The sequence below is a fragment of the Mus pahari genome, chromosome 14 (genome assembly GCF_900095145.1).
Source record: "Mus pahari chromosome 14, PAHARI_EIJ_v1.1, whole genome shotgun sequence".
Lineage (NCBI taxonomy): Eukaryota > Metazoa > Chordata > Mammalia > Rodentia > Muridae > Mus > Mus pahari.
Window position 1 is genome coordinate 69322603 of NC_034603.1, and position 11902 is coordinate 69334504.

Genomic DNA, 11902 nt, shown 5'->3' on the forward strand with positions numbered 1-11902 from the left:
GAGGGCATCAGATCTCATTAAGGATGGTTGTGAGCCACCATGTGGTTGCTGGGAACTGAACTCAGGACCTCTGGAAGAAGTCAGTGCTCTTAACTGATGGGCCATCTCTCCAGCTCCTGAGTAGTCAGTGCTCTACACACACACACACACACACACACACACACACACACACACACACACTTTTGCAACAAGGTCTCTCACAAACCAGAAACTCACTAAGTATACTAGCGCTTTATCCACTGAGTTTCCTCCTCAGACCCAAGTTGTAAAATTTATTCACTCAGGGAGAGAGTAAGAGAGAGAGAGAGAGAGAGAGAGAGAGAGACAGACAGACAGACAGACAGACAGACAGACAGACAAAGACACACAGAGAGACAGAGACAGGGAGAGAGACAGGGAGAGGGAGAGGGAGAGAGAGAATAAGTATGCACATTTGGGTGCTATGTCCATAGAACCACAAGAGGATGTCAGATCCCCCTGGTGCTGGAGTTACAGGCAGTTGTGCGCTGATGTTCATGCTGGGAACATCCTAGCCACTGAGCCATCTCTCCAACCCCGTACTCACCTCCTGAAGAGCCTGTGGGAGAGCACTTTGGTCTAGGTGACGCCCCTCCTTTCTCCCTTTCCTTCTAGACATTGTCTGGATAATCATTAGATAAAGAGTCAGCGTTACACATGAGAGCTATGACTCTGAAATCTAGAAGGAAAAAGGCTGGAAACTGCATTTTTTTTGTTGATTTATTTCTCTGAGAGTTTTCTTACAAAGTGAATTGACCTTGCACAATTAGCTTGACGTAATCTTAGGGGGGGGGGGAAACCATATGAAATATGCTGTAGGGGAAAACTGATACATGTTATAAGTTGCCATCTCATTTGACAATTATTTTCGACAGCTTCTGTCTTGATGGGGTGGGGGTGGGGGAACTGGGGTTATTTTTAAACACTCACAAATCAGATCTCCATGCAAGAAATTCAAATACTTGCTGACCCTCCTTCTGCAACATCAGCAGGATCTGGGAGACCCCCCCAGCTAATACTGAGGCACACAGGGGTCTCTTCCAAGGCTACTGTTGCCTGAGGCTGTTTTCCCACCAGTCCTCACAGGAGCATCCTCAGAAATTGGATCTGAGAACTGAGTTTCGCATGTGTGTGAACCTGGGAGTTCTTCCCACAAAACTTTTGGGGAACACGCAGGATAGGTCCAAAGGCATCCCATGGAAGAAGATGGGTTGTTTTCCTGTCCTCATCTGCAGTCAGAGTCCTTGGAGAACGCAGGATGCTGCAGCCTGAGAACGTTCTACTCCCGAGGTCCACATGTCTCGGTCCACATCCATCAGCTCTTTTGCTATCCTCTCCATCCTTAGACATGGGAGCCACTTTCTAACCTTCAACTCAAAGGTATGAACATCTGGAGAGGGGTTTGCTTTTACAAGTCACCAGCTGGTACCAAGGAGTGGATTCTGCACAGGCCAAATGGGGCCAGACCCAGAGGAGACCTTGATGTAAGAGGGGGATGCTAGGTGTGGGTAGCAGCCAAGAGACCCCAAAAAAAGAGGGTCCCAGGCTCTGTTTCTAGAGTTTCCCAGTCCACCGGATCCTGTGGAGTTCAAGAGAGAGTGGGAAGTTGAAGCCCTGCGGAAGGGGCTGCTGAGATGGGAGGATGCCGAGCTAAACCTTCTGGGAAATTCAAGGCTCCCACACACTGGGCAACTTCACATCTAAGAGTGTGTGCAGGCTACCCTGGGTGGGTCCAGAAGATGTGAGAGGGTGGGATCGGGTGGCGGGGATTGGCAAGGGGGTTCCTTCAGTCTTTCTTGGTTTTGGTCTTTGGAGCATCTCACTCAGAACTTGGAGAAGCTGCAGAGTCCCCATCCTCTCGGTCCTGCTCCTGTGGGGACACAGGCTGACCCCCCTTCACACGTTTCCACTTCATCCTCCGGTTCTGGAACCAGACTTTGACCTGAAAGAGGAAGCAAGAGGATCAGGTCTCTCTAGGGTTAGGGCCACCCCCTCAAGACCTGGAACCCTCACTTGTTGATCCCCCCAAGGATCCGGGGACCACACAGATCCACACTAAGGCCTGCCTACTCTCCGGATGTGGGCAGAGGTGGAAAATCTCTGATAATTACTCTGGGTTCCCCACCCCCCCTTACATGCCCTGTCTCCTTGACAACAGGCCTCCAGTCTCCCAGGCTCTACTCCCCAAAGGCCTGAGACCAGATCACCACCAGCCTCATTCTTCTTCACACTGGTCTTGTAGTTTCTTTGGCTCTGAAGCGGACCATCATTATCACATGACATTGGGATTACGATCCTGTTGCAAAAGATGGAAGTCCAGACATCACAGGGGCCAGGATGTGGCAGAGGCAGGATTTGAATCTAAGCCTTCTGATTCAGAATCCCGCACTCTCACATAGTACCTTAGCATCCGAAGACTGCTATTAATTGTTTTTTATTACCACTGTTATGCCACACAAAAGCAAGTGTGGTGCTTCAAGGAAATGTCCAAGAGCCAGGGACCCTTTCCTCAGTGCCCCAGGACTCAGCCCCACATTTATGTCACCTGAGAACTTCTAATGACTATTCCCATTCCCTCTCATTATTACTCCAAAATTGTTCCCTGGAATCTGGATTTTATTTTAGCTGTTTGTGTTTGTTGTTTGTTTGTTTGTTTTTAATAGGATCTCTTGGGCTGGAGAGATGGCTCAGTGGTTAAGAGCACTGACTGCTCTTCCGAAGGTCCTGAGTTCAAATCTCAGCAACCACATGGTGGCTCACAACCGTCCGTAACAAGATCTGACTACCTCTTCTGGAGTGTCTCAAGACAGCGACAGTGTACTTACATATAGTAAATAAATAAATCTTTAAAAAAAATATATCTCTTGTAGCTCAGGCTGGCTTTGAACTCAGTATGTAGCCAAGGATGGTCTTGAACTGATCATTTGACCTCAGGCTTCCAGTGTGCTGGGATTACATGTATATGTAATCTCCACACCTGTTTGATGTGTGGAGATTAAATCCAGGGACTCCTGAATGCTAGGTAAACACTCTAGCAATGAGCTACATCTCTAGTCCATCTTTTGATTCCTTTCAAGATAGTTTCTTAGGCTAGCCTCTGCTCACTGTGTAGCCCAGGGTAGCCTTGAATCCTCCTGCCTCTGTCCCCAAACGCTGGGATTGCAGGCAAGCATCACAACATCGGACTTGCACAATCCCCATTTAAACAATTGCCTAGGTGAATCCGAGGCCAATGCTGATTCAGATTTGGGAGGAAATCAGATCACAGATGTCCCAGTTCTTGTTCACGTGAGAAGTACCCCGGGGGACTGTTAAAAAGCTGGGCTGTGCAGGCTCCCTCCCAGATCAATTACAGAGTCTCCATTGGTGGAGCTCGGATAACTCTCCCTGGGGTGGCCTTTGGTACCACCGTGGCTGGGTAGAGGAGGGGAGGGGTCCAGGCAGGGGTGACTGGGAAGGGAGGCAAGCAGACAGCAGCACAAGCAACCGGGCCCCACCTGCCGCTCAGAAAGGTCCAGGTTGACTGCAATCTCATATCTCCGGAGCCGGGTCAGGTAGTTGTGGTGGGCGAACTCTGCTTCCAGCTCCCGTAGCTGTTCCTTGGTGAAGGCTGTCCTCTCCTTCCGGGCCTTGCTGCTGCCTTCTGGCTTCCCTCCTCCGTTCTCCTGGTTGTCTGTGAAAAGAAGGCCCCAAATGGGGGGAGAAATAGTGAGCTCATGACATGAGGGGGCATATTCTCTTCCATCCATTAGTTTGTAAACAGTTGGGCAGCATTTCCTCATCTGTCTCACTTTTAAATTACACGGAGAAGTCCTGGCATCCCTCATTCCTTCCAGCATCTTGTCCCTAAGATGGTCAGGAAACATTTTTACCCCAGTCTCAAGTGTGCTCTGCTCGCTTCCCTTCCCCTCACCAGATTTTCTCTTCCTGAGGGAGGCGAAGCTCTGCTTGGCTGTTGAATGTCTGTAGCCCCAGCCTGACTCCGGGACTCAGTAGCCTGCAGCTCGAGGGGCCCCGCACTCCAAGACAAACAAAGTTCCTAGGAAGGGAGGTGTGACTGAGGACACCCTCCAGCCTTGCCAGGGTATTTTGGGTATTTTGGTGTTCTGGCCCTGGGGCCCATGCCTGGACTGGGGAGGGCATTTGGCACAGTGAGACCAGGAAAGAGGGTGTGCTCCCAGCGTGAGCTTCGACTGAAGACTTGTGTGAAGTAGAAATCACTGCTGAGTCACAAACTCAACACCTTGTGTGTGTGCATTTGTGTGTGTGGGGTGCTCACGTGGGTGCATGTGAATGAGTTTGTACATTATGTGTGTGTATGTGCATGTATGTGTATGCATGCACACGTGTGTGTGTGTGTGTGTGTGTGTGTGCGTGCATGCATGTGTGGCAGCCAGATGTCAGCATTGGCTGTCTTTCTGTGTCACCCTCTAACTTAGACATTTATTTATTTATTTATTTATTCAGTGGGGCCGGGACTCAAAGGGCAGCTTCTGGGAGTCGGTTCGCTCCATTCCCTATGAGGTTCCAGAGGCTGAACTCAGTGTATTAGGCTCTTCAGTAAGAGTCTTTGCCCACTGAGCCATTTCAATGGTTCCTCTACCTTAGTTTTCGAGACCAGGTCCTTTCACTGAACCCGGAGCTGGCCGGTTTGGCTAGACGGGTTGACCAGTACGCCCAGGGACCCTCCTGTCTCTACTTGCTCATTCCTCAGATTGCAGGCATTTACCACCATGTCCAGAATTGTGTTTTTAAACATGGGTTCCAGGGCTTGGGCTCAGGTCCTTGTGCTTGTGCAACTGTCTTTTATCAACAGAAGCATCGCTGCCCCCGACGCGCAGCAACCTGTTTAGACAAGCCCTCCTAATGATCATTCTGGGTCATTCTGGTCAAGTTTATGTAGCACTGCTTTAAGACCAGATCGCTGGACTGTTCCCTGGACCCCAGCTGTATCTCCATGAAGGGGAAGCTGGTCACTCACTCCCAAGAAGGCCAAATCTGGAGAACCTTCTGGAAGCCTGAGGACTGGGCTTCTGTTAGACACAGGGGCTCAGTCTTAACCCACGACAAGGCCAGAAACCAATGTCTGTACTAGCATTCACTTCTCTCTCGCCACAGCAATCCAATCAAGTGGTTTCAGCATTGACCACATTTTACAGACCTGAACTCCAAACACACAGTTCACCTAGCCGCTAAGTGGTGGAGACAGGACTCAGACCCAGGCGGTTTAACCCACACTGTACCAATACTCTTTGAAGAGTTCACGAACTGTGAAGTCTGGTGTTGCTGGAAGGGGCTGCATCTTGGATGAAGAGCGAGCGGGCCGCTGTGCCTCTCCCTTAGCAGCAGTAATGGCGGAGTGAGCAGTAGCCACAGGCAGGAGACTAACATACTTGTATAATTAACAAAGTTGGATAGCCAACTGTCACAGGAGCCTTTCCTGCCTGGGGTAGGGGGTGGGGGTGCAGAACATGGCACTTTCTCTTTCATGCCTCTTGTTAATCTTGAAGACCTCGGGTGGGGGAATGTGCTTTCTGTGAGCTGCAGCACCTTTGTTTTACTTTCGTTCTGGCCCACACATAGCTGACTGAGGCCCCTTGTCCTCAGAGGCCTGGAGTTTAAGTCACCTACATACAGGGTTGGTGGAAGAATGCAGACTGGGATGGGTTCCGAATGGGAAACCGCCCACACCCTTAGCTATGAAGCCAACTTGTGGAGATGGCTGGGGACCCCTCTTTAACCCCGAGATGCAGTTTGCACCTCTGGTGATGACTGTGTCCCTTTTCCAGCAACCCTTTTGTACTTCAGTTTCTTTAGCTGTCATCCTGTCATCTGGCTGCCAGGGAAGGAAAGAAAGGCTCAGGAAGGTGGCTGGAAGGCACAGGGAGTGGGGTGGGTGAGGGTGCTTGCGGCTCAACTCCCAGTGGGATCCGGGGGTGGACGCCCCACCCCCTTGCGGTCAGAAGGAAGGAACCAGTCACTGGCTCTTGGCTCTGTGGACGCTGGCTCCTGGCTGGAGAAGGTGGGCCCAGACCTCGGCCGGGATGCCTGAGCGGGGGCTGGATGGGAAGGACATGCAATCTCCGGGTGGGTCCCCGAGGAGTCCTCCAGCCTTGGTGGCTGCCAGCGCTGCTAACCCTGCTGGCAGCGGGCCTGGGAGGGTCGGTCACGCAGCGGATGCGAAGGCCTCCCCGGAGCACATCCCAGCCGGTGAGGCCAGGAAGCCCAGTGACCGCTTAGATTCAGGGTATTCACAAACTCCTGTCCCAGGGGCCCCGCGGTGCTTCCCAGCCCCTCCTTGTCACAGCTGCGGGGAGTGGGAAAGAGAGGGGACTTTACACTGCCAATTCAATCTCGACTCTCCTTTTTTTCCAAGAAATTGGAGAAAATAAACCACCTCCTTCCAAAGCTAATTTTTTTTTTTTTAAAGATAGAATTTCCTGCCTTTTGGGCTGGCCTCAGGCTTGATAGGTAGTGGAAGATAGCCCTGAACTATTCATCTCCCTGCGTCCACTTTCCAAGTGGTCTGCATCTTCAGTCTGTGCACCACCCAGCCCGGCTTTCCAAGGCTCATCTCAAAGCACAGCACCAAAACCATGGTCTCCATGATCTCGGGAAGACCTGGATAAGCTAATGTGTGTGGGAGTACTCTTAAAACCTAAAATTCAGGGCAGATGTCAAGATATTAATTGTTTCAATATTTCCATTCCATGAAATACCATTGAAAAAAAAAAAACCCCGAGATGGCGTTAATAACAGCTGGCATTTCTCTTTCGTTCTTTCTTAAAGACAGGGTCCGTTTATACTGCCCCCAGTCGCCTTAGAATGATGATCTGCTTGCTTCAGCCCTCTCCTGGCTTGGATCACACATTCCACCACGCCCTAGCTAACAGCTGGCACGCTCTCTGTCGTCAGATGTCTCCACTTCCTCAGTCCTCATTGAAACCCCACTGCCAGCCGCTACCCTGATCATCCCTGTTTCCTGGTTGTGTTGGATTAACCTGGATCTTCTGGTTAATGCGCTCCCCTGGGTTATGACCGCTTTTCAGTACCTGGCACATAGGTAGTATTTGTCAAACTGTTCCTGGGGGTGCCTAGGACCTTACCCAGCAGCGTTTAAGTAGGAGGAGAGAGAGATTTGAATCCAGACCCGCCTGACGAAAGCCAAGGGTCTCAACCTAGACATCAGACTCTCCACCTTCGGACTGGGTGCCCTGTCTGAGGGCCTGGTACCGGAACACAGCCTGTCTCCATCTCTAGGTCACCACCTCGGGGGGGTTCCATCCACATTCTCCTTTCTCTTCTCCCAGGCCTATCTCTGTGTGCACAGCTGCCCCACCCTAATCTGTAGAGCAACTCCCAATGCCCCTGAATGTAATCTTCCCTAGAGGGAAGAGCTGGGAGAGAGGGAGGGGGATCCCTTTGCAGCAGTCTGTGGATGGATCAATTGGGTCCTGCCACGGAGACAGACCTCTCCTGCATCCCACTGTTCTGATTTGGGTCCTGACATCTCAGTACTGCATCCACCCCACGATGAGGACCCTTGTGTCCACCATCAGCTTCCCAGAGTGAGATAAACTCTTGTCCCAAATGATGAGATGGCAGGAAGTATGTGAAGGAGCCAGGAAATGGAGGTGGGAAGTTTGTCTTGCAACAGTATGAAAAAGCCTGTAACATTTTATCAAGACTTGTAGCTTGCACTGACAGTTCATGTGCACAGTACTGCCACCCAAGGGACTCAAGCCAGTGCTCTTAACCTCTCATTCATCTCTGCCCTTCCTTCTCTGCATCTCAGGCTCCTGTGAGTGGAATAGGAGGATTGGATGGGATTCCGTTCTCATGAGGAACTGATGTCAGGGTCCTCATGAGCCCAGCACCCTCTCTGGCTTCCCCTAATCCTTTTGCTTTTCCTCACCAGGCCTGGAGGAACCAAAGGCCCTTTCCCTTGTTCAGCCCTCTAGCTCTCCCAAGTCACTCACTGTTTTATTACAAAGCTCCCTCTCATTTTCCACAGCCTCCAGCTCAAAGACCAGAAATACACCAGGGAGTTTCTCTCCTGCATGCAGAGCTTCTGTCTCTGGCTCAAGGGAGAGGAGAGGGGGAAGGGAAGGGAGAGGAGAAGAGAGGGAGAAGGGAGGGAAGGGGAGAGGGAGAAGGAAAAGGAGAGGAGGGGAGAGGGAGGAGGATAAGGGAAGGGAGGAAAGGGGAGAATGGATAAGGGAGAAGGGAAAGGAGGGGGGAGAGAAGGGAGGAAAGGTAGGAGGGAGAGAAGGGAGGGAAGGGAAAGGAGAGGAGAGGAGGGGGAGGGGAAGAAGGGGAGAGGAGAGAGGAGAGGAGAGGAGGGGAGGGAGAGAAGGAAGAGGAGGGGAGGCAGAGGGAGGGGTAGAAGGGAAGGAGAAGGAGAGAAGAGATGGGAGAGAAGGGAGAGGAGGGGAGAAGGGGGAGGGGGAGGTGTATTGGCAGAGGCATCTGAAAATCCACTGGACAAACTGGGTTTGGCACCTCAAGGTCCTGGCCTCAGAGGGGAGCTTTCCTGACCTCGGGTGAGTCTTCCTGCAGCTCCCCAAGTCCTGTCACTTTCCTCATTCGCAAAGCAAGAACAGCTATGCCTACCATGAGCCTAAGGCCGCTCAGAGGGCAAAAACCTGACATCGATGACTGTTAACCTGCTGGATGGTTCTTGGTACAGTGGAGCCTGTTTGAAAGACCAGCCTGTTGGATATGATGTCTGAAAGATGATTCCATAGACTTAGATAGAGAAGGTGATCAGAGGGTACCGCATCCCCAGATCTGTGTGCAGAGGATGCATGCATGGATGCCCACCTACTCACCCACTCTCTTTCCTTCCCTCCCTCCCTTCCTTTCTCCATCTTTCTTCCCCGACAGGGGATGGGCTGTCCCTGAATTCACTATGTATTTCAAACTGTCCTTACATTTACACTGAACCTTCTGCCTCAGCCTCCCAAGATCAGGGATTACAGGCATAAGTGAAGGATGTCTTTTTTTTTTTTTTTTTTTTTTTTTGGATTTTCGAGACAGGGTTTCTCTGTATAGCCCTGGCTGTCCTGGAACTCACTTTGTAGACCAGGCTGGCCTCAAACTCAGAAATCCGCCTGCCTCTGCCTCCCGAGTGCTGGGATTAAAGGTGTGAGCCACCACGCCCAGCTGAAGGATGTCTTTGAAGCGCCTCTTTCCCATCTCCACTTCTTTTTGCTAGGTCACCAGTCGTGGTCACTATCAGCTGCTGTTGCTCCAGCCTTCCATGGGAAGAACTGTGGTAGTGTAACCCTCCACTGTGTAGGACTGTGGAGGGAGGAGACACTGCCGGCTTCCTCTGTGGTTAGCTAGGAGCTACCCACCCCCTGTCCTGTCCTCAGATCAAGCAGGACCACAAGGGGACACCCCATACGGCCCAGAGAAATGCGAACAGGATGTTTATGTGTGATCATCGTTCCCACCATGAGCTTTTACATCAGCCCAGGGAAAAATCACTTCAGAAGTAGCTGCCAGATTTGGCGGGGTTTCCTAAAGTAGCAGACAGCCTTATCAGGGCTACTGAGAGGGTCAGACAGACTGGGCGGGACACGCCTCTTTGGAGTGCTATGCCTCTGTTCCCCAACTCTGCACCATTTTCCTTACTTTCTGAAAGACCAGGTAGAACACATGTTCTATGTTCAAATAGCATTTTGCAGCGGATTAGTGGAACAGCAGAGCCCAGGTCTCAGGTGTCCTCAATATAGAGATATATAGATAAAGGCTTTCCTGCTATATCCTCTTATTGCTAGTGCAATGGCTAGAACCCAGGGCTCACACCTTCTAAGCGACACACTCCAGCCTGTTTAGTTATTCTGTAAGGCAGGAAAGGCTCACACGACCCCATTGAACAGATAGAGATTAAGGCGACAGGGCCATCTGTCACACCAGGGAATTCCCAGGGAATGTTGAGCATAGACTCTGTACTTCAGGTGCTCTGGGGACAATATGTGCTCTAGGGTCTAGGTCTGTCTCCCTGGGATTCCCCAGGGAGGAGAGACGAAGGGTCTATTTGGGGTATAACCTTGGCAAACCCTCTGAAGGAGGAGTCTGTGGTTTCCTGAAGCAGATACTTTGTTACACTCCTCAGCTCTGATGTCTTAGTGAAGAAGGAGCGTGGGAAGTCCCCTGCGGTAGGGAGGAATCAGACAGAGGCAGGGAGACGCTAGCCGGTGGTTGTTCGGTTGTTCGCATCTGCGACCTTCCTGGATTCCTGGGCTCAGCTTAACTCTTTCACCAAATGCTACACCATCCCAATGTCCAGACCCCATCATGGTTCTGCGGGTGCGTAAAGAGACAGGAAGCCTAGTGGTGGGGGACCGGGAATTTACAGCAGGGGCAGGGTAGCAGGTCCGTCTGGAATGGGAATGGCTGGTGCCAGGGTAGTCTTCACCAAGAGTCTCTGCTGGGGTGGAGTAGTGAGCGTGAGCGTGTTGGAGAGAGGAGGACCAGGTCATGAGAGGCTGTGGGGATTGTAGAAGAGCCCAAGGAGGTACAGTGAACTGAGGGGGGAGGTGCTAGCAACAGAGGTGGAGCATCAGTGTGTGTGTGCCTGTGTGTGTGCATCCATGTGCGTGCGTGTGCATTCATGTGTGTGTGTATGTGTCCACCCCACCCACGTGTGTGTTTCTAGAGAGCAAAACCAGGTGAGCATTTTTACCGCTGAGCTACATCCACAGCTCACAGCAGCCTCTGAGATAACTGAGAAGGCACAGGCAGCGCTGGGCTTTGTGTTTTTATATTTCAGATGTCATCATTCGCTGTCACCAAAGGAAGTGTGGGCTTCAGGACCAAGGGCCACTGCCTACACAGTTCCTCTACACTGAGAACAAAGACGACAGGAAAATACTGTGAAACAGTCAAGGACAGGGCACACCCAGGCCAGAGGCCCAGAGATGGATAAGAAGGGCCAGTGTGTGGGCAAAGAGGAAACCTAGGGTAGGGGGCAACCTACCTCTGGGCTTGCAGCGACTAAGATCTGCTTCTAAATTGGGCATGCCTGTCTGCACCCAGGTGTGTCCCTGATTTATTCGAGCCAGAATGACAGTCCGTGGGTAGGCACTCCTGAGCCCTACCCTGCCAAGACAGCAGGCAGCCCCAAGGGCAGGTAGCCCCTTGGCAGGCCTGCTGGAAGTCTCCAGGCTCTTTAGACCTTGTCTGAACACTCGGCAGAAACCCACTAGTTCTAGAGCTTTGCGGGTATAACGATCAGGCATCTGAGCAGGTGCAGGATTTGCATTCAAGCCTCTGAGTTGAGACAGGGTTGAAGCCAGAGGGCCTCTCTGGACCCCACTCTGCTTATATGAGAAGGAACAGTAGCAGCAACTGTAACTAAGAGGCAAGGGACACCCAGAGGGACCCTGGCAACTGCTTCCTCCTCCCACACTGGCCACTTAGGGCCCCAAGGCTTCTTTCTTGCTGGAGGTTCTGGATTTGAGATGGAAGAAGATACTGTGTGCACAATAGTGTTAGAAGCATCCACACTATGCAGAGCACTGTAGCAAATTCAACATAGCCCCCATCAAAACCCAACATTTCAGACCTTAAACGGATCTTAATGAATCTTAAATCCTTATGAAAATGGAACATCAAAGGACTCCAAGTAGCCAAGCTAATCTTCAGAAGGAGACAAAACTGAGAGCCTTGGGCCTCCTGATTTCAAAACATATTGTAAAGCTATGGTAACCAACTGAAATAAAGACACATGAGTGGGTCAGGGAGGCCAGATGTTAAGCGTCAATCGGTGGCCAAGGCTACACAATGGGAAATGGACAACTCTGCAACAAATAGTGCTGGGGAGGCTACACACACACACACACACACACACACACACTCACACACACACACACAC

General features: G+C 51.3%; 1 protein-coding gene across 2 annotated transcripts in view; it reads right to left on the reverse strand.

Annotated features, from left to right (window-relative positions):
- Positions 1-725: 725 nt before the first annotated feature.
- Meox1 (mesenchyme homeobox 1) overlaps positions 726-11902 on the reverse strand; it is a 17987-nt gene continuing 6810 nt past the window's right edge. The window contains exons 2-3 of one of the 2 annotated variants that reach the window (XM_021213513.1): positions 3516-3691; positions 726-1960 (exon numbers count right to left, since the gene is read on the reverse strand). In XM_021213513.1, the coding sequence (XP_021069172.1) occupies positions 1838-1960; positions 3516-3691 (299 nt within the window). In that variant the 3' untranslated portion in view covers positions 726-1837. The remainder of the gene's footprint in view (positions 1961-3515; positions 3692-11902) is intronic. The other variant, XM_021213514.2, reaches the window with a different exon arrangement.